Source organism: Lotus japonicus, chromosome 1 (genome assembly GCF_012489685.1).
Source record: "Lotus japonicus ecotype B-129 chromosome 1, LjGifu_v1.2".
Lineage (NCBI taxonomy): Eukaryota > Viridiplantae > Streptophyta > Magnoliopsida > Fabales > Fabaceae > Lotus > Lotus japonicus.
Window position 1 is genome coordinate 121,168,881 of NC_080041.1, and position 23,817 is coordinate 121,192,697.

The following is a 23,817-nucleotide window of genomic DNA, read 5'->3' on the forward strand; positions in this document are numbered from 1 at the left end:
TTATACAGATACAAGTGTTAGTATTTAGATATTTAAAATTATAATTCTAAAAAAATATTAAATTGTTTATTTATTGAAGATCATTTTGCTAGTGATTTTGAAACATTATTTTGTGTAATATTTAATGTAAGATTGAAATATTTTGATTACAACATTCTATAGTAATTTTTAATGATTTTACTCGGAGTTAAATTCCAACGCATGCAAGGAGCAAAGTAGAAGAATAAGCCCAAAAAGTAAGAAATGTGCATCATTTGTCTGTATAACTCCAAATTGAAGGCTTGAAGAACATCTATGGGAAGTGGGAACGAATTTGATGCAGGTCAAATTTTCAACAATGAAAGAGAAAACCCCCAATGAACACACAAAAAAAATGGCATTTACAGAATATGATAATATTGCCCTGTGCAGTGTGTTGTACCATTCAGAATGATCTTTGAACCAATCAACTGTATAAACACCAGGGTATTCTAAAAGACCTATTATCTTTACAAACGAATGATGTTATCAATACATTTTACTTTGATAATAAACTCATCATAAGAACAATGAAAAGGAAGAAAAATGTTAATGTTTTGGCTCCTCAAAATGAAGAAATTGTGACTATTCTTCTTATACCCAAAGATGCCACCAATCAAGTCTCAACATTTGTAGAAGAGAGAATAGCCCAACAACCTACACCAATGAGAGCATTCATGATATGCTCATTTCATGGATTACACTAACTATTCCCCAAACCAATTGTTCAAGGAATACAAAAATCATAAGCATCAGAGTAAGCCACTGACTTCAATGTTTTATTCACCCCCCAAAACTCCAAGCATTGCTATGAGAAACTCATCAGGATGATTGAGTAATCATTTCAGGAAAGCCTAGCTTGCTGCAACAATTTCCTTTCCATGATCTTCTTCATGAATATTTCGCCTTAACCTTCTCAACCATATTTCGTAGTCCATGGGATATGGTGTCCCGCATAGACTGTCAACATAATCTGCGAAAGCTTTCAGCACAGTGGAGATATCACCAAGCTTCTGCTGAATTGATCTCCTTGACCAAGATGTCTCTCTCCATTGTAGCGCTCCCTCTACTGAATCTAGGTCAGGAAAACCTCCACCACATGAAAAATAAAGCATATAAACTAGGCTTTCTGCATCTGAGGCAGAGCATAGCTTTCCTTCCTGAAGCGCGTAAGTAGATGAGAAATGAAGATTCATGGCAGGGCGGTCTCTATCTTCAAGAATAGCATGGCCCCACCCGATTAGAACAAAATAAGGGTGCCTCACACCAGACTTAACGCAGATCACATTCTCCGGCCTGATGTCTCCATGTCGAATTCCAGCAGAGGATGCAGCTGAAAGTGCTGATAAGCAATCATGGCAACATTTGATAGCCTCGTCTGGACCAAATTGGCCCGTGCGTACCATTTCAGCTACTGTTTCACCAACAGGACTGGTCACAAGAACAGGGGTCCCACACCAAGGGTGGTCACAATTTCCACCTGAGCTCGGTCTTCGACAATGACCAGGGTGTATGATCCTACCAGATGCACTCAATTGAGGCAGATATTTACATGAGAGACCTTTCTGCTTCATTATTGTCAATACTTTGGTCTGCCTCTGAACCTGATACCATAAATTCATATCTTCCCATGCTGGCTCCAGCTGGGAGGGATGAGAGCCAACATATAGAAATAGATTTTTTCCAGGGTCTTCAACATTAGATGCAATATAGTATGTGAATTCACCAGTATTGATTACTTCTTTTATCTGATAACCCTTTTGCCAATCTGAATCCTCCAGCCATAGCATGGATCCTTCTTCTAATTTCATTGACTCCTTGGAATCAATTTTGACAGGGTCATCCTGAACTTCAACGATTTCAGGGGAAACACTGCGTTGCTGGTATCTAAATAGGCCATTTTCGTTCACTGTGGCATCTCCTAAGTGTCTCTCTATTCTTCTTGCTTGGAGGCGTGAACTATGATCAGCAGCTAAATCCTCAATAGAGTTCTTGGGCATTCCTGCATATTGCATAATACAATGGAAGGTTGCAAATAATATCTGTAGAGAACCAATATCTCCCCAGTTTGCATTTCCAAGTTTGTTCCAGATCCTATACATTGGAGAAACAGAAATTCTAGAATGATTTTTTACCCATTCAGCAGCACATTCATAAACATTATTCACATCAAAATTGAGCATATTTACATCTCCTTCAACTTTTACAACTCCCCCATATTGAGAATCAACTATAAGAATAAAGACTGTGCTTGGATCCAGAAAGAAAGAAAGTCTACTCAAACTCCTTGCCAATAGCACTCGAATGGCATAAAATAGAGCTTCTCCTAGAACGGACGGAGAAGGCTGGCGGTCACTGCCAAAAGCAAGACCTCTAATATCAGGCCTTAGAAGTGCCAATTCAAGGACATGATCCCATTTTCCATGAGGATGTCTAGGATTATTGAGCAATAAACCAGTTGCACACAGACCTCCGAGCCTTCCATTAGCAATAGCCGTTTCAGCCTGATAAAATTTCATGTTAGCATTATACAGACAAGCGACAGAAAAAGGCATGGGCTCATCTTGATTCCAAAATGCCTCCCACAAACCCTTTATACTAGCATGCAGGAAATCTTCAATAGCAAGACAAGCTGTTGCTTCCACTGCATCAGATGAAGAAGCATGAACAGCATTAGGCATGCGGGTCAGCTGCTGAAATGAAATCCCTTCCAATGCATAATCGAATTTTTGAAGTTCAATTAACTCAAATGGAACATCAAATGCAGGCTGTTTCAGTTCACTTTTTTCTGTCACTGATTCAAACCAGTCTACAAGTTTTGCAGTTAAGTTGTCACTATCAACAAATTTATAGAAGAACTCCTTCTGATTCCGAGACCTACTACCAGATGATGCACTGGACCTCTTTGTCCCAGACCCTATTGATTCCTGGTCCGGGGATCTACCTGTAAACAGGTATTTCAGTTCATTAATATCACTACAATTTTTATGAGGACATTAAAATCATGATTTCATTAGTTTTAAGTTACAAAGACATCCATAATTCTCACATGAGCCAAAGACAGAGATAAAAAAAACAGTAATGCATAACTAACAGTAGTAATTCAGCATACGAAAAAAAAAATGGTGTATTCACTTATAAGTAACTACTAACTAGATGTGGAAGCCCACAACTATATCTTTTGTGGAACTGAGATCAAGTGATCAAACATGAGGCGTCCTTCAGAGACTCCTTCAGGAGGATTCTGTTCAAGCTCATACAATAACCACATTTCCATGCTAACCAATCCTCCCAAATGAATGAAGAAAAGTAGGTGGGGGTGGAAGACAACACCCCTTCACTCTTTTTTTTTGGTTTAACCACAGGTATCCTCTACTGAGGCAAAATCCTGTTTGAGCCGGGTAGGACCTCAACTAGAAAATATTTTTCTTTTTTATAAAAAAGAAATGTAGCATTTGGTCGGAGTGAAGTATATATCCGAAATCAAGGTCTAGTTGTATTAATTTAGTTACCCACAGCTTCTACTACTACCACACAAAAGTGAATGATCACAGTCCCTTAAGACTCCTTTCAAACTCAAATTAATGAGTCAGATATGATTTTTCGAAATAGAACATTAGAACCCAATTATCAAGTAATCATATGCTAAACATTAAAAGCTCAAGATGCACTGAAGTTAGTAACACTACCTTCCCTTCCCTTGGCTTAAAGGAACAAATGAACCAATGTATTTAGAATCATTGTAAAAATAACAATCTCATTTTAGAGGAAGTTTATTAATAACATCCATAAAAACCTGAGACTATCTACCAAAGCAATTTCCTCGGCCCTACACAGCAACTTGATAACTTACTGCATGGGATCACCATTCAATTTCAATCATAGAAAGTGACAACCATATTTCGCCCAAGTATACCAAATATTTATCCTCAGTCTCACCAAATAACTTTTATATTCACATACATGATCAATTTGAAGATAAATTACGAAACAAGAATTTCAAATGAGACAGTCTAATAGGATAAACAGCCAACATTACATACATAAATCAAGAAGAGTAAGTTTCTTTACTGCATCCAAGCTTAAGCAAAAATGCTTCAGTATACTTCCGTTGCAAGACTAATACTGACTAGATATAGGAACATCAGAAGAAATAACCCCATTTACCGTGAAAAATAAGAATAAACTTCTCAAGCAAAATTTCATCAAAAGAAGTATTGATTAGTTAAGTTGACCAAAATATTTACAGTAAGTGAAGAAAAAACCATTTAACAACTCATATAAAGTAATGGAAACAAAAAAAGTGAAATATTATTCAAAGATTAAATTGTAGTAGTATGAATGAGGCAAGGCAGCTTAAGTCTGTCCTGATTCATAACAATGAGAATTGAGAACTCAGCAACAACCGCTGCTTTCACCAGTTAAGTTCCCTATTTATCTAATTCTTTGTTTCTAGAAAATCAAATTACCCCCCATTTACCCATTTCACTGCCACTTTTACTGCAACCCTAAACCCTAAATGTCAATAGTAGTAGGCATGTGCATGAAAATATAGAAGCCACTGGAATGCAGCTATCTCAATCATTAAATTCAACACAACCAGTATATGTCATAAAACAAATCACAAATGAATCAAACTTTTAAAAAACAGTAATTGTGCGCAGATCATAATTTGAAAAGAAGAGGATAGGGGTTGAGAAATATGTGAACAGATCTCACCATCTGTTACCATTAGATGCTTGTCGCAGCCAAAAGCCATTGATAAGAAAATTCAAGTTGTATGCCAACAAGATGTCTTAGAAGTGAAAAGGTGAAAAAAAAAGAATTGTCTTGGTCTATTATATCACTGGACATGTAATCCAATATTTGACTCCCTGTATTCTTGACCTTTTAACCAAGATATTGTAAACTTATTGCAGTGTAGTCCTGATAGTTGCTATAAATATTAATGTCAAAAGCATTCATTCCCTCTATGTCAATTAATAGCAATTAATGGAGGCAGGCACAACATTAAATTCAGTCTTCAATAACCAATCAGCCTCTATGGTTAGTGACCTTTGAATTGTCAGAACACAGTTACAAAACAGCTCTCCTATACAATACGAATTGGAAGTCGCAAGAAACGCAAGAATACTTAGTTACGAGTCCACGATATAACACTTTCATGGAAATCAGCAGGATCATTGGCTTAACTTCTTATTTCTTGCTATTCATTTCGTAACGTTTAGCATTTTTCGCTATAAAATTCTATTAAAAAAGACATTAAATTACAAACATTTGTAAAATGCATTTCAGCTTCAAAAATCAATCTGAATGAAACTTTAGTACTTTTCAATTGTCAATATTTCAACCTAAAAAGACGGATGTTTTAGCATCAGCTGCTATTCTCCTAAATAGAATTGGATTTGATGATATGAAAGGATAAGATTTATAGAGTAACACAACTTGAATAACATTTATAAATTTGTCCTCAAGGAAATATTGAGTGTTTTACAACCAGAACTAAGTTATATTTCAATGTTGCCCTCCTTGTCCGCCTAACATTGTGCAAATGTAACATCTTTATTATGTTAATTAAAAAATTATCTTTTATTTTTGGACAAACCTAAGAGGTAATCCTTGTCACCACATATTGTTAGACAAGTACATCAGTATTTACATTATAACTCAGATATCAAAACTAAATAGCATATCAGAAAATCAACAAAAACAAAAGCCTTATACACTAAGTGAGGTCGGCAATATGGATCGCATTACACCATTGAGCTCGATCAAAAACCAATATTTGTGGAATATTATTTTCAATGAGGTCATCTATAATATATTAATATCTTCCGATATTCATTTTGGTCTCTCTCTATCCCTATTCACAGAACTAAAGATCATGCTATTAGCTCTTCTCACTAGTGCCTCCAAAGGTTTTCTTTGTACATGTCTGTACCAGCTTAACTAATTTTCCGCCAGCTTCTACTTGATCGGCGCCACCCCAATATCTCTCTTATACGGTCATTGCATATCCCATCCTTTCTAGTGTGGCCACACATCTATCTTAACATTCTCATCTATGCTACTCGAACTTTTTTCTACAGTTATCCTGTTAAAGCCCAACATCCGCTACCATAGAGCATAGCCGGTCTCAATGTTGTTCGGTAAAAATTTCCTTTTGAGTTTGGTCGGTACTTTACGGTAACCAATAACTCACTTTTTTCCTCTTTAACCATCTAACTTGAATTTTGCGTTTAACGTCTTTGTCAATTTCCTCATTATTTTTTGTATAATGGATCCCAATCACCGACAGTTCTTTCTTTCAGGGCCATCATGTGGTGTGATTCACTCGGACACACAAGCAGCAGGCCATCTAACTATGGGTACGACCGTAAACCTCAGGCTAACTGATAAACTCTCCGCCAATCAATGCAACTCATCAGGAATAAAAATACAGAAAAATTGAACTATCCATCGTCACTGACGGTCTTTCGCGAGAAGACAATGCATCAATATTATGCATGAATCCCACAAGTCCATCTCAAACAAAGCATATCATATTTGCCACTAAAGCAGAAAATAACAGAAGTACCCAACTCCATCCACACTAAACAGCTCCACAGAGCTTCATCAACATAACAACACTTAAACCAGAACCACAACAACTCCACATGAAGAAGAGTAGATAAAAAAAAAAACAAAAAAGCTGAAACATAAATGGGCATAAAGTTACAAACATCATTCAGAATTTAAAATTACCCAAAAAGAAATTTTCCTAAACTTCCCTTTAACATGTCAACAAAGACTCAAATTTCATCATCAATTTCCCAAACCAAACACTCCCCAAAACGAATTCCACACCACACCCACTAAAGTTTCTAAGCAAAGAACAATTTCAAAACAAACCCACATGCGAAAATTCAAAAAGATGAAAACTTGAAGACAACAAGGAGTAGAAAACAACGCGAGTCAATCTGGGCCAAAATTGAGTCAAACAACAGTCAAAGGAGAGAGAATTTAGGGTTCAGAAGAAAAGGGATAGTGTTGTTGATACCTTGCATTTTGAGTTTGGTACAAGAAAGCTTTCAGATCTTCTTCTCTCTTTTTTTTTCCTTTTTTGGATTACCAGAGCAACAAGAAGCAGATCAACCTTGCTTGTTCTTCCTGATCCAACAAGCTCTGTTCCTCACAACAACTAGAATTCTGAGAAAATAAGGAAAAAATAGTGTGTTTTTTTCATTTTGTTGTGTTTTTTTCATGCTTTCACTTTTTTGAGTTCATGCGTGCGTTACTTTTGCGCTGTGATAGATAGTGATCCTCTGAACTGTACCATACTACACAACACAAGCATTAGGTTCGTGTTTGTTTTCATCATAAATAAATAAATAAATATTTTTTTTGACAATTTTTTTCCTTACCACTGGTTCGCGCAAATCCTATTTAAACCGGGAACATTCACATCATGGACTAACAAAGTCCAATACAAATGATAGATATTTAGATTCTTTAAACGTCGAATTTAGGGTTCGATTCTTGGTTGATGCGTATGGAGAAATATTTGTTGGAAAGAGACTAACTCACTTAATGTGATCTCAAAGTCTCAGGAGATTAGTCTCATGACGGCCGGCCGTGAGATAGTTTGCGAAACAAAAATATCTACATCATGATAGCTCTAACTCTCCCAACGAGAATTTTTTTATACATAAAACTCTAACTCGATACGTTACTTAAGAGAATTAATCATACAACTTTAACTAGCCACATGTTGGTTATAAATAAATATTTGATCATATGATTGGTAATTTATTAAGACATGAATAAGGGTAATAATGTAAATAAATTTGAATTCAAATTCCCTTGACCTTGTCTTGTTATTTTAGAGGTTTTTAAAGTGGGGGTAGAAGGGTCTTGGTGTCAGTGACTCTTGTTTTCTTCTTCTTCTCTCTTCTTGTTTTACTTTCTTTGGTGTTTAATATTAATCAAATGAAATTTGAGAGGGAAATAGTTTATTGTAAATTTAGAATGAAGTGTGGGGAACACTGAAAGCGATGCATTGTTCTTTGTGGTGAATTTTCAGGAATTTTTTTTTTGAAAGTTGTTAAGAAAGAAAGAGTCAATGACAAGAATGGGTTTCATGACAAGAATAATTGGACCCCCTGAGGTTGAAATAAGAGTGGCTGGCCCCTTGCCTTTGCAAAGAAGCATGCATCTAAAAGAGAAAACATATTGCCATGTGTTTCGGGTTCAGTGAATAGTGATAGGACCAAGGAATGCATGTTGATTTTTGTTTTTAAATGCTAAGTGTTGTTATTTTTTTAATAACCAAAATGAAGTAATTAAAACTACAACTAACTTAAACTTTCTATCCAAAGCAAGAGAAATCATTGAAGAAAACTGCATCGTTTGCACAATTTCAAAGCAGTTAAATAATCAGTACAAGAGTTTATCTCATAACGAATGTGTTTAAGGGAGATATTTCAATGGTGAATAATAATAGAAATAACCTCTTTTAAGATATCAAACAAGGGCAAAAATATGACAAGAGTCTCAGGTAAGCAAATGATATCCAATGAATCACTTTCACGGATCACCCCGTTGTGTCCTAAGTCTCAAGCTAACTACAAGTCATGCTTCAATACCAAAGGCTCGGCTTGAAGTGGACAATTACCATGAAATGAAACTAAAAAACTTGCCACCACTCAAATAGGGTATTGTGAATAATGCCACAAAAAACCATCAAGCTGATATTTGAGTGAAAGCAACCATCAACGTTCAAAAACATTATGAGGAGTAACAAGACTGTTATCCAGTGAGTGTCGCATTCCTTCACTTAGGAAAAAATGTGGTGCAAAAACAACATCGTCGTCCATGAAGAATCATAAAAAGTGTAATTATTTCACTGGCACTGAATCCGGCAAATAATACCTTTCGTGCTCGTAATAATGAATAAGAAAAGTCATTCAAGTTCACATGTAATTGTGCAAGAACATTGCAAATGGAGGAACACTGCACTTGAACTAGATTTCGCGAGCATGTGAGCAATCATGTAGACAGTGGATACATGTTTCGTGATTGCCCAAGCTAGGAACAAACATGTTTGAGATTATTCTTAGAAATGCAACATGAAAGAGCAACGAAACAAATGATTTAATTTTTTCTGTCACTTTAAGATGTCAAATTTGCAATAATGACATATTTGGTTGGTGCAAAAAGGAATTATGTTACGCCCAAGTATATGCTGATTTGGACAATTAAGCGCCCGAAGTTATGTGCTTATTTGAATTGAAAATATACCGTTAAAGAATTGAATTTTTTCCATGTGAGTGTTTCTATAAACTTTTTAGAAAAGGAAAAAGTACCAATTCAATTCCAAGTCTTGATAAACTGAATCATACTCTCATAATCTCTACATAGTCATAGAATCATAAAAATCACTTCCTAGTACATAAGGTTTAGCTACACATAAATACATGTAAGAAGACGCATGAGAAGAAACTACGGAAGACATGATCATGAAATGAGGAAGATTCATCAAGCTCTAACAAAGCCCCTCAACCTCCATTCCACCTCCCAGGTGTCTCCCATATGTCTGCCCTAGCTGAGGAAGGGAAACAATAGAGGAATAAAGCAAACACATGACTTAAATGAGTTATGATGGTGAACAAACACATGAGTGATGAAATTTTCAAATTTCAAGCATTAGACTTGTCTTGGGCGCCCATGCGCTAGGTACGGGCGCTGGAACCAACACTTGATTAATTGTGGAATTCAATTTTGGTAAAATAATTATTCTTTGACCCCCATTTTTACTATATTCACACACTTATTCCCTTTGAAATTAAAATCTAAAAGCATAAAGTTTTTTTTTGTTATAGTTATTTGTAATTGTAATTAGTAAATAATAAATAATGGGGTCTAAAAGACAATCCTTCCGGATGGTTGGTTCAAGTGATATATGCTTGATTACCTTTAAGTAAGGTATCCGGTTCGAATTTTATGAATGGAAAAAAAAAAACCCCGCTAAAAGAGTTACTCCGAATGTTCTCAGCTGGAACAAAATTGTCACTCGTAAAGAATACATGTAAACATGAAAGAAAAAATTAACAAGCATCTGGGCTGAGCCCGAATGCATTTATATGGGCCTTGGAATGGGCTTAGAAGCCTAGGCACACGAGACCAAAAACAAAAAAAGAAGCCGAGACACGCATCACTGCTATTACTCCTTTTCTTCTCGTTTCCCCTTCCCCTTCTCTCAGTTCTCTGCACTCCCTCACCGGATTCCCACTATCAACCGAGTGTCCAACTCGGTGTTGCAGACTCGCCGGTTCCAACCATAAAACCCTAACTCGGAACCCTCAAACTCAATCGATTTCGCACAACAGCAACAACATGGCTTCTGGTACGCGCTCTTTTCTCCCTTTCTTCCGTGCCCTCGCAAGTTCTCAAGCTAAATCGCTTCCTTTATTCATGTATTTTTTTTGTTCATTCTCTGTTTTGATTTCAATAAGCTTCGATTTTTTGAATCCTGCTTTGATCACAATCACATGCGTGATTTTCACTCGGTAGGGAAATTTTTGACCTTAACTTTGGGTTTTCGTGGCATTTACTTCGTAGTGGTTGCAATTTGAGCACGAACTCTAAAACCCTAGAATGTGTCTGTGAATCGGTAATTGATGACTATGTGTTGGTGGGTTCCGTTGTATGTGGTGATACCGGTGTTTAGGGCAGTTTGTTATAATGAAAATAGTGAAGCTTTGAGTAAAACTGAGTTTTCTGATGTTTTTATGTTTCAATGATCTTGTGGGTTGTGTATAGGGAGACAATGCAGCTGATTATTGTATATACACTGAATGCAACTTCCTCAACATACTTGTTGTTCTCGAAAGAACCCTAAGACTAAGTAGCTTGAATGTGAAAGAAAACCTAGTTGTATTCAAAGTAAAAAGAAGTGAACATACAATGGGTACGATTGACCACCTTTATATAATAGTTAGGTCGTCCATCCTAAATGTCTAGGTACATTGAATAGAAGTGGTTGTGGGTAACAAAATATAATAACGGGGGTGAGCTTAACCCTGGAAATCCCTGAAGACTCGGTCATAGCAACGTCTGCCCTGCCTCTGCCTAGTAGGTTACACACGTTCCCGAATGTTCCAACACTCTTTGATGGGCCTCCATGCTTTGGGCCGTCCTTCACATTTTATTGGGGCCCCATAACCATGGTCTGTCTGCCCGATGACCCGGTCGGTACACCTGTGATTAGGAAAACAATAACAAGACCTTGCCCCACTAAACAGCGATTTTCCTATAATGTGCTTTATATAGCGCAAATCCCGTGATATGAAGTCATGCAATTACAAAAAGAAAGATAATTGATAAGTCAACTGATTATTGTCCACAATTATGCCGGCCGGTGTTGAGAACACGTTCTAATGCACATTGAATGCGAACCATAAATCTATCCCGATTATCGGGGTTGCCAAATGTGGAACCAGACACCCGTAGTTTGATGGGTGTTATTTGCCTAGGAAGTTTCCTGGTTAGTCTTTTTTGAAATGTTCACATTACGGGATTGAACGAGAGCCTTGGTTTTTTAAAAACATTGCATTTACGGGATTTAAGGGTCACGGGTTCAAGTTTTAGAAACATCCTCTTGTGTCGAAAACAAGGTAAGGTTGCATACAATTGACCATGTGGTTGGACCCTTGTCCGGACCCGCGCATAGCGGGAGCATTAATGCCCCGGGCTGCCCTTTTATTCGCATTTACAGGATTAATATTGACTTTGAGGTTCGTTTTGAATATAGTCGTAATAGTTTGTTTCATTTATGCAAATTGATTTAAATACACTCAAGTGTTTGCTTCTGTTATGCTATAGATGCTGATATGGAGGACTATGGATTTGAGTACTCTGATGAGGAGCAAGAGGAGCAAGATGTTGATATTGAGAATCAATATTACAATTCAAAAGGTATTTCCGACAAATGTTATTACTTTCACTTATTTTTCGCGTTCATGAGTTGTGAAGATTCGGCTTATTTTTGGAAAGTTGATGTCAACTTTAGAAATTAGGTCGTGTCTTGAACTAATTTGTGCAAGTCAGTGTTCTATGATTGGATTTTTCTGGCAAAATTTGATGGCACCTTCTTATGATAAGTCATCTTATAAGCATCGTGATTGGATGGAACTACATATTTGATTTGTTACATGTTGATTTGGGTTTAGTTATGTGTTTCTTTATTTTTGAAATAAATTAAGAAGTGATTCATTAAATAATTTTTATTTTCTTAAATTTCTTTTGCAAAGTTGTGAGAATGTTTCATTATTTGTGGGTCAAGGCTGGTTGATCTATTCTTTTATACTAGTTTTTTAAAGCATTGTTATTCTGTTTGCTTTTAGGTTTGGTTGAAACTGATCCAGAAGGTGCACTTTCTGGTTTTGCTGAGGTAGTACGCATGGAGCAAGAAAAGGCAGAATGGTAAGCACTCTATTATCTGGTTGCTGAATAGTAATAAAACTATGGATGTTGGAGTTAGTGAACTTAAATGGTAATGTGACTTTATGTGTGTGCTGTAGCCATGTTTTGTACCATTATTAGTTTCATGATCTGTTACTTGCTTACTGCTTGTGTTTCTATTTTGAAAAAAAAAACCCTTTCTTTTAGTTGGTTGAACCAAGATTTCAATGAATTAATTCTTCTAATGTATTTGTTTCATGCATCTCTTCCCTTATTTCTATTACATCTATGGCACATTTTTATTGTCTTAGAATCTTTCCAGTAATAACAAACAATTATGCAATGCATGTCATTTTATTTCACATGTTTCCAGGGGATTTAAAGCTCTAAAGCAAACTGTCAAACTTTATTATCGACTTGGAAGATATAAAGAGATGATGGAAGCCTACAGGGAGATGTTGACTTATATTAAGTCAGCGGTGACCCGTAATTACAGTGAAAAATGCATAAACAGCATTATGGACTATGTATCAGGTTCAGCAAGTCAGAACTTTGGTCTTCTGCAGGAATTCTACCAGACAACTCTGAAAGCCCTTGAAGAAGCAAAGAATGAGGTTGATTCCATTTGACGTTTTCTTTGTTACTTACTCATGGTACTTCCCATTATGTGATCTAATATTTATTTTTTTATGTCACTCATTTTTGCAGAGATTGTGGTTTAAGACAAATCTCAAGCTTTGTAAAATTTTCTTTGATATTGGGGAATATGGACGGATGAGTAAGGTAATTTATTCCGTTTTTTTTTTGCGCTACGGCGTAGCTTACTTCCAACATAAATTGAATGCCTGTAATGTGTATCTATATCTAGTGGATTCAATAGTTTAATGATTTGTTGGACTTTGTCAGATCCTGAAGGAACTTCACAGGTCTTGTCAAAGAGAAGATGGTACAGATGACCATAAGAAAGGAACCCAACTTTTGGAGGTTTATGCAATAGAAATTCAAATGTACACAGAGACAAAGAACAACAAAAAACTCAAGGTCAGCATTTATCAATAAATTTCATGAGAAGTAATGTAACTTCAATTCTTAGGCGGTTTTTTCTGCAATTTTAAGCGGTTTTTTCTGGAATAAGCACAATTTCTCAAATGATCTTTTTAAATTAGTTTCATTCCATATGAAGTTATGAACTAACTGTGTCGATCAAGAATGTAAGATAGAGTTTGCATAAACACCTTGATGTCTCAGTACTTTGCTTATATTGAAGATTATGATTTGCACATATTCTATATATCTGTTTTTATTATTGGTTAAAGAATAGTGGGAGATTTTAGATTGATGAAATTGAAATATAACTTTTTCTCCATTGATATATTTTATTTTGGTTTCTCTTCCCTCAAAAGGAGGCAATTATCATCATTATATTTCTATACTTCTAAATGCCAAGATTGGCCAAGTCTCTAAAAGTCAACAACTTTCGTGGGAGTTTGCAGTTTATTGTTGAAAAATTGGTACATGATTTGGATATGTGGGCAGTAAGGTTGGTAGAATATTGATGTATTGGTAAATTAAAGGCTGTAATGGTGATTATCCCTGTGATCAATCTATCTCTTGAATATTGATAATTGTGCTATCATGACCTAGGAGACATATTGTCTATACTAATAATATTTAACAAAGAAATTCCAATAGCAACTATCTCTGTGTTTTCTAATCCCAGATATTCCTATTAGAGTATATAGGTGATATGAAAATATTGGTTATGCTTAGTGTGTGTGTGCCAGCTGGAATGCCAGCTGGACACAGTTGTTAATTCTGTTTTGAACAGCTGTCAATTCTGTTAGAGGAACAGCTGTCAATTCTGTTAGAGGTTGTTACCATTCAGTTAGAGTTAGCTTAGCTGTTAGTTTAGCTTGTAGAGCAAGCTTCTTCAATCCTATATAAGGATTCAATCCTCATTGTATCGGTTAACAATTCATAGTGAATATTTCATATGCAAATCTTTTTCTCTTTCTCTGGTTTTCCTATTATGGTATCAAGAGCCTAAGATCCATGGCTATGGATGCTTCATCTCCTTCCTTACCTTCTTCTTCTTCTTCTACAAACACTCTCTCTCAAGCGTTTTCTCACAAATTGAGCATCAAGCTCGATGACTCCAATTTCTATTCATGGAAACAACAAGTGGAAGGGGTCATCAGATCACACAAGCTTCAGAAATTTGTGCAAGATCCACCTCTGATTCCTGAGAAGTTCTTGACTGATGCAGATAGGATCACAGAGAATGTGAATCCTGCATTCTCAGATTGGGAGCAACAAGATTCACTCCTCTTCACATGGCTTCTCTCTACTCTTTCACCTTCAATTCTTCCAAATGTGATTCAGTGTGTGCACTCCTGGCAGATTTGGGAAGAAATTCACTCATTCTTCAATGCAAAATCACGTGCTCAGTCAACACAGTTGAGGAATGAACTGAAGAACATCACAAAAGGTACAAAAACTGCTTCTGAGTTTCTGCAAAGAATCAAGACAATTGTGAATACTCTTGCTTCAATTGGAGAACCTGTCACCTTTCGTGATCATCTAGAAGCGATTTTCGATGGTCTCTCAGAAGAATACAGTGCTTTGATGACTGTTATCTACAATCAAACCACCTATTACACAATCTCTGAAGTGGAAGCCATGGTGATCTCTCATGAAGCGCGGTTTGACAGGATGCGGAAGAAGAAACTCGCAGAAACCACTCCTTCGGTGTTTCTGACGCAAGCGACAGCGCCGTCTGCGTCTTCTACAACACCGGCGCCGCCGCCACAAGCTTTGTGGACTCAGCCTGCTCCGGCGCCGCCGCCACCAGCGACGCAACCTCCAGCGACAGCTGTCGCTCCTTTCCAGCCAGTCGATGCTGCTGTTGACTCTGGTTATGGGAATCGCGATGATCAAAATCGCAATTCTGGAAACTATGGCAGAGGACGCGGGCGCGGAAGAGGACGCAATGTCCAGTGCACTTACTGCAACAAATGGGGCCATGATGCAGCTTCTTGTTGGTCGCGTCCCTCAGGAGTTAGTCCTCATGCTAATTCCAGTACCAATTCTGGTCAATCTGGGAATTTTGGTCAGAATTACCCTGCTCCTGGTGTCAATTTAGGGTTTCCTTCAATGCAATTTGGGGGTTTTCCCTCTATGGCCAATTTTGGGTTTTCTCCTTATGCTTCGTGTAATTCAGTGTTTCCTCAGTATGGTTCAGGTGCTATTCAACCTTCTGGCATGCCTCAATGGCCTCCTTGGTGTATTCCACAAATGCCTTATCCACAAGCTGCTGGAATGCAATTTGCTCGTCCTTGGACTCCTCAGGGTCAGTTCTCAGCACCTTCTGCTCCATCACCTCAATTTCCTAGGCCACCACAGCAACAAGTCTCTACTGGAATGCTTCCTCAGGCCATGTTAGCTACTGTTCCTACACAGAATTCATCACAGATAGCTTGGTGCCCTGACTCTGGAGCCACTCACCATGTGACTAACAATCCAGGCATTTTTGTGGATCATATTCCATCACCAACACAGGATCAGCTTCTGGTGGGAAATGGTCAAGGACTGCCAATCCAGTCTATAGGTTCAGCCACTCTTCCTTCTTCTTTTAATCCTACAGCTAGTTTAATTCTTAAAAAGCTTCTTCTTGTGCCTTCTATAACTAAAAATCTTGTTAGTGTTAGTCGTTTTGCTCGTGATAATAATGTTTTCTTCACTTTTCATGCCAATCATTGTTGTGTTCGTCATCAGGACACTTATGAGCTTCTTCTCACTGGTGCTGTTGGAGATGATGGTCTATACTACTTTGATGGACCACTCACCAAAGCTAGCTCACAACCTGCTGTCAATGTTTCTTCTCTGTCCTCTATACATTCTCAGTCTTTGTCAAGGTCTTCACAGGCTTGCTTAGCTTCCAAGTCTGCAGAAAATAAAGCAACTTCTGCTATTAGTTTGCATTCTGCTTCTGTTTCTCCTGTTGTTTCTAGTATAACTCAGTGCAATAATGATGTGCATTCTGTTCCTGTTTCATCTACTGTTTCTGGTTCAGCACATTGTAATAGTGGTAGTAGCATTTCTCTTTATGATTTGTGGCATTCAAGATTAGGTCATCCTCATCATGATGTACTTAAACATACTCTTTCTTTGTGTAATGTTTCTGTTCCAAATAATAAAAGTGTGTTTTCCTTTTGCAAGGCTTGTTGTCTGAGTAAACTTCATAGACTACCTTCTTCTCCTTCTACTGCAGTTTACAATACTCCTTTTGAACTTGTCTTTGCTGATTTGTGGGGACCAGCCTCTCTGGAATCCTCTTGTGGGTTTTTATATTTTCTAACATGTGTTGATGCATGTACTAGATATACTTGGATATTTCCCTTGAAGAGAAAATCAGACACTTGTGCTACTTTTATCAATTTTCAAGCTATGGTTGAGTTGCAGTTTGGTCACAAACTTAAGAGTGTCCAAACTGATGGGGGAGGGGAATTTAAACCCTTATCCTCTCATTTTCAGAAGTTGGGAATTATTCATAGACTTACCTGCCCACATACTCACCATCAAAATGGGAGTGTAGAGAGAAAACATAGGCATATAGTTGAAACTGGTTTAGCTTTGTTGTCTCATGCCTCAATGCCTTTGCATTTCTGGGATCATGCTTTTCTTGCTGCCACTTATCTCATAAATAGAATGTCTACAACAACTTTACAAGGTGCAAGTCCTTACTTCAAATTGTATGGTCAACATCCTGATTTTAAGAGTCTAAAGGTCTTTGGGTCAGCTTGCTTTCCTTTTCTTAGACCTTATAATTCTACTAAATTGTCTTTGCATTCCAAAGAGTGTGTGTTTATAGGGTACTCAATTAATCACAAAGGATACAAGTGTTTGGATCAATCTGGTAGAATTTATATCTCTAAAGATGTTCTTTTTCATGAACATCGCTTTCCCTATCCTAGTCTTTTTCCTGATGAGACTACTTCTTCTACCTCAGCTGAGTTTTTCCCTTTATCTACTATCCCTATAGTTTCACACACTACACCACCTGCATTGGCTAGTTCTGGCTTTTCCTCACCAGGTTCAGCTGATTCACCACAACTGCAGCAGCCTCCAAGTGTTACTGTTTCAGCAGATGTTCCTTCTTCATCAGTTTCTGCAGATACTTCCCCAGCATTATCTTCTGCTCATGATCAGCCAGCTGATACTCCTGTTTCAGTGGCTGTTGCAGCTCCTCCAGTGGCTGTTAACAGTCATCCTATGCAAACTAGAGCCAAATCAGGAATTGTCAAGCCAAGGTTACAACCCACTCTGTTACTTACTCACATGGAACCAACTTCTGTCAAGCAAGCTATGAAGGATGCTAAGTGGTATAAGGCAATGCAAGAAGAGTACACAGCTCTTATGAACAATGGTACATGGACTCTTGTTCCTCTACCAACTAACAGAACAGCGGTGGGGTGTAAGTGGATTTTCAGAATCAAAGAGAATCCTGATGGCTCTATCAACAAGTACAAAGCACGGCTGGTGGCTAAAGGCTATAGTCAAGTCCAAGGGTTTGATTATTCTGAGACCTTTTCCCCAGTAGTGAAGCCTATTACAGTGAGACTTATCCTTTCACTTGCTATTTCAAGAGGCTGGCCACTACAACAGCTGGATGTCAACAATGCTTTTCTTAATGGTGTGTTGGAAGAAGAGGTGTACATGGTACAACCTCCTGGTTTTGAGCACAAGGACAAGAATCTGGTCTGCAAGTTGCAAAAGGCCCTTTATGGCCTCAAACAAGCTCCAAGAGCTTGGTTTCATAGGCTGAAAGAGGTTCTCATCAAGTTTGGTTTCCAAGCCAGCAAGTGTGATCCCTCCTTATTCACCTACTATTCCTCACAAGGCTGCATTTACATGCTTGTTTATGTGGATGATATCATCATCACTGGGGCTTCTATGACTCTCATTCAACAACTTACAACTCAACTTCATTCTATTTTTGCTCTAAAACAGCTTGGTCAACTTGACTATTTTTTGGGTGTTCAAGTCACTCATTTGACTAGTGGAAGCTTGCTGCTGAATCAAACTAAGTATATTTCAGACCTTCTCACCAAAGTCAACATGCTTGATGCTGCAGCTATTTCCACTCCTATGCAATGTGGCGTCAAACTCTCCAAACATGAAGGTTCTGTTCTAAAGGATCCTACTGAGTATAGAAGTGTAGTTGGTGCACTTCAATATGCAACCATTACTCGCCCAGAAATCTCATTTGCAGTCAACAAGGTGTGCCAATTTCTGGCACAACCTCATGAGGAGCATTGGAAAGCTGTCAAAAGGATTCTAAGATACCTAAAGGGCACTCTTACTCATGGTGTACTTCTTCAACCATGTTCCATGACCAGGCCTCTCCCTTTGATTGCCTACTGTGATGCTGATTGGGGATCTGACCCTGATGATCGCAGGTCCACATCAGGCTCATGTGTTTTTCTTGGTTCCAATCTTATTTCTTGGACAGCTAAGAAGCAGACTCTGGTTGCAAGGTCAAGCACTGAGGCAGAGTATAGGAGTCTAGCAAATACTACTGCAGAACTGTTATGGGTGCAATCTTTACTCACAGAACTGAAAATTCCCTTTACTACTCCTACAGTTTATTGTGACAACATGAGCACAGTGTTGCTGACTCACAATCCTATTTTGCACACCATAACTAAGCATATGGAAATGGATATATTTTTTGTAAGAGAGAAGGTTCAGGACAAGAGTCTCCTTGTTCAGCATGTGCCCTCTGAACATCAAAAAGCTGACATCTTCACCAAAGCTCTCTCCCCAACAAGGTTTCTACAGCTCAAGGACAAACTGAATGTAGTTGACAAGCTTCAGCTTTTGTCACCTCCTTCAGTTTGAGGGGGTGTATTAGAGTATATAGGTGATATGAAAATATTGGTTATGCTTAGTGTGTGTGTGCCAGCTGGAATGCCAGCTGGACACAGTTGTTAATTCTGTTTTGAACAGCTGTCAATTCTGTTAGAGGAACAGCTGTCAATTCTGTTAGAGGTTGTTACCATTCAGTTAGAGTTAGCTTAGCTGTTAGTTTAGCTTGTAGAGCAAGCTTCTTCAATCCTATATAAGGATTCAATCCTCATTGTATCGGTTAACAATTCATAGTGAATATTTCATATGCAAATCTTTTTCTCTTTCTCTGGTTTTCCTATTAATTCCTATCCAACAGAAAAGTAAAACCCTCTTCCTTAGTCCATATGAAATTGTGTTAAAAATATAAATTATATATGGCGTTATGCATGCAATTTAACATAGAAAACTACATTTTAAGCTTCCTTCTCCTCTTTCCCCCTTTTCTCTCTACTCATCTCAACTATTTGCTATTTATATGGTTATTTGCATTCCACTTGATTTTCCATCATTCTTTCATAATTTCATTGTAATTTCAGTGATGTGCTTAGTGTGTCTAACATGGTTGCATGACACTTCTCCTTCTTGAGGTGTTTGATTATATCATATACTTTTCTGATACTAACGCTCGTATGACACTAGATGACATGTGTTGAGCACTTTCATGAGGTGTCTTATTAAAAATATTTAGCAGGTTGGAAACTTGCCGTGCTCAACATCTGCACTTGCCATCACTCAAATAAGACTTGATACTTGATGGATATGACTCTTAGTATAGAAAATATTTCATAATATCATTAATTCATTTTCGTAGGGAGTATTTATTCAGTATCTTTAGTGATCTCTTGTTAGTGTTTCCATGTTTCATGTTTCATGATTTAAATCCTTAACTAATTAGGATTAGAGTCTCAATATTAGTATAAATGGGATTAATGCTCGACTTCTCACATCATTATACTCTGAATATTTTTGATTTTGATTTTCAAAGGGTTCATTGGTGACAAACTTCTTAGTAAGTTTTAAGCGTGACGCCTTGAAGGGTGTGTCAGAATATCTAGAAAGTATCTTATAATGTCATTATTGTTTCTTATCATTTTTAGAGTATCTTTGATGATCTCTTATGTGTGTTTCCATATCTATTGCATTTTCATGATTTGTTTTCTTAATTAACTAGGTGCCTAATATTTGGATTAAAAGGGGTTAGAGTTTAATATTTGTTAGACATTATTACACTCAGAATATTAATATAATTTTACTATTCCAAGTATATGTTTCCTTTTTCTTACTCCTAAAACCCTGAAATTTTTTAAATATTGAATGCAGCAACTTTACCAGAAAGCACTCACTATTAAGTCAGCAATTCCCCATCCAAGAATAATGGGAATAATCCATGAATGTGGGGGGAAAATGCATATGGCAGAGCGCCAGTGGGCTGATGCAGCTACGGATTTCTTTGAAGCTTTTAAGAATTATGATGAAGCTGGGAATCAGAGGCGTATCCAATGCTTGAAGTAAGCAACACATCCTTTTAGTTTTCACTTTGATTTTCAGTTCCATACATTTTCTACAATGACATATCTATGCATTTCACATTTTTAAATTACAAAAAATACAATTAAATTAACTACTCATTTGAGTCATTTCAGTTATAATTTATTAATTTTTACAAAGATAGATATACTTATCTTCTAAAATCCATATTATTCTCCTCAGTTTTAGCATTTATACTTATCTTCAAGCATTCTTCTTTGTATTTATTATTTTCTTCCATAAATGGTTTTATTTGCCAGGTACCTTGTTCTTGCCAACATGTTGATGGAGTCGGAAGTAAATCCATTTGATGGACAGGAGGCAAAGCCGTAAGCCCTCTATATTTTATTCATGTTTACTTGAATCATTTTTCAGACCTCTCATTCCTTGATTTAACTGAGTTTTGTTTTTATTTCCAATATGTATTTCAGATACAAGAATGACCCTGAAATTTTGGCAATGACAAATTTGATAGCAGCCTATCAAAGGAATGAAATATTGGAATTTGAGAAAATCTTGAAGGTAATTTTTCTGCGACTTGGTTTTTATTCTTGTTTAGGTGGATTGGGAATATGTGAAGAAGACCCTTAGAAGCATTAAAAGAGGGTAGGCTAGATGGTGAATAATCCAATAGTTAGAGAGGTAGGCCAAGGAAAGTTATTGGCAAAACCAGTAAGAGATATAGATTAAAATGGTCTATGATAGGGCTTGATTCATGAGTGGACTTTATAGCCCTACACCTAGTTAGATAAAACTTTGGTTGTTATTGTTGTATTCTATTGAGCCTAGAATGAGAATATGTCTGCACTAATTTGATCTCAACACTTTCTCTTATTTTGTATCCAATGTTTGTTGGAAATGAATGTGGATATTTTGCCTTCCAGAGTAATAGAAGAACCATCATGGATGATCCATTCATTAGAAATTACATTGAGGATCTGCTAAAGAATATCAGAACTCAAGTCTTGCTGAAGCTCATCAAACCTTATACAAGGATCAGGATCCCATTTATATCTAAGGTATAAATTACTTACCCCACGTTGCATTTCAACTTAATTTCTCAGCTACTCCTGCCCCCAGCCCATCAAACAAATTAATGGAATTAAAAAAGGATTAAAGGAGAATACATTGCTAAATACAGCATTTTTCTTTCAAAAAATATTTAAATACAACTTGATAACTCAGCCATTCCTTCCACTCCCTGGTTTAAGGGGTGATGGGATAATGTTAGTTGGGTAAGAGTCTGCTCATTGTGAAGAGACTAAGCCAAACATTATTTTGTGCACTGATTCTCCTCCGTTCTTGCAGATGGCTGTTGCTCTTTCCTTTTCTTATAAGAAATATTTATTTTTACATTGAACTTATGAGGCACTTAAGTTATGTTTAATCTTAATATTTTTGATGCAATAAACCCCATTAATTTGCAGGAACTTAATGTGCCTGAGCATGATGTTGAGCAGCTACTGGTGTCCCTTATTTTGGACAATAGAATTCAAGGACACATTGATCAAGTGAATCGGCTCTTAGAACGCTCTGACAGGTCAGTTTTTATATTTTAATTCCTCTCAACTGGATTTAGTCTACTCATAATATTGTGTATATAAACTGGGTATTCTGTTAACATTAAAAATACATGATTCAGGTCGAAAGGAATGAAAAAGTACACAGCTGTAGACAAATGGAACACACAGCTAAAATCTCTTTATCAAACTATCAGCAACAGAGTTGGTTAAACCATAGTGTTTGGCGGAAGGATTATCGTCTTGTTGCCCGGAATAGCAGTTTTGTTGTGAACAGCTCCCTGTATGCAAAGTCGGGATTATATTACTCTAAATAGTGAAATCAAACTGGCGCTTGTTATTCTTACTTTATAAAATTTAATTGTTTGAAACATTCATGAATCAAGGGTGGTACAGAATGCTGTAGTTTATTATTTTACTTCTGTAGTTATATTGCTGTTAGCCTTAAACTTTTCAGTTAAGCTTTTGATTGTGTTAGTTGCATGTTAGTCGCTGTTACTTATTGTGTTAGTTCAAAATTGTGATGTTTTACTCCTTTTCTCCTTAATCTTGTTTCTCGATATCGTAATAAGATGAGGTTCAATTGATCCTTCATCCATGGCTTCCACTAGCAACCCTTTCTCCTATGCAGAAAATTGAGAATCACGTTTTTGCACACTATTAGTACCTAACTTGATGAATCAAATTTCCTCAGTGGTGACAACAAATGGAAGATGTCATTAGGGCACACAAACTGCAATGTTGTGGCAAATTTTGAGAAGATTGTGACAATGGTGTAATCGATCCAACTTATTCAGAATGGGAGCGATTAGATTTTATGCTCTACACTTGGCTTAAGTTGGATTGAAAATGGTGTAGTCAATCCAAAGTATCCAATTTAGTTACTTTCGTCTTTTTAAGATTCTTTGCTACCACAATGATCAATACTCAATAGTGTACATTCTTGGCAAATCTGGGAAGAAAAGCAATTTCTTCCAAGCTCAGATACAAGCACAATCTACTACTCAAGTTCAATTTGAGCTCAAATCGATTAGCAAAGGTTCTAAATAAGCCCCTGGATACTTGTACCGCATCAAGACTATTATGAAGACACTCAGGTAGCGTTTGGTGACAAAACGGAACAGGACATAACGGAACGAGACAGAACAGGATGGAACAGGACAATAATGTTTTGTGTGTTGTGTTTGGTAACTCTAAGTCAATAGAACAGAACCATGATTTTAATTACATATATAACCCTGCATGTTTAATATTTGATTGAGGAAAACAAATTGAACTCAATTGAACATTTTGCATAAAAATCGTTTGTTATTGCTTACTTCATGAATAATCACTTATTTCTTTAAAATAATCACTTATATATTGTTGAAGTTGTTTTAGTATTTTATTGAAATCACTTTTT

At 36.9% G+C, this 23,817-nt stretch overlaps 2 protein-coding genes across 2 annotated transcripts; one reads left to right on the forward strand and one right to left on the reverse strand.

The window, feature by feature from the left end:
- Positions 1-454: 454 nt before the first annotated feature.
- LOC130729973 (uncharacterized) lies at positions 455-7,349 on the reverse strand. The gene is made up of 2 exons (XM_057581837.1): positions 7,058-7,349; positions 455-2,962 (listed from the first exon to the last, which is right to left on the reverse strand). Exons 1-2 carry the CDS (start codon positions 7,062-7,064, stop codon positions 873-875), a joined length of 2,097 nt encoding a protein of 698 aa, XP_057437820.1. The 5' UTR covers positions 7,065-7,349; the 3' UTR covers positions 455-872.
- Positions 7,350-10,173: 2,824 nt separating this feature from the next.
- Positions 10,174-22,913, forward strand: LOC130729974 (COP9 signalosome complex subunit 2). Its single transcript, XM_057581838.1, has 12 exons — positions 10,174-10,402; positions 11,881-11,973; positions 12,402-12,480; positions 12,833-13,073; positions 13,168-13,242; positions 13,366-13,500; positions 20,689-20,876; positions 21,156-21,224; positions 21,327-21,417; positions 21,780-21,914; positions 22,323-22,435; positions 22,538-22,913. The coding sequence occupies exons 1-12, from the start codon at positions 10,393-10,395 to the stop codon at positions 22,626-22,628; spliced, it is 1,320 nt and encodes a 439-aa protein (XP_057437821.1). The 5' UTR covers positions 10,174-10,392; the 3' UTR covers positions 22,629-22,913.
- The last annotated feature ends 904 nt before the right edge of the window (positions 22,914-23,817 follow it).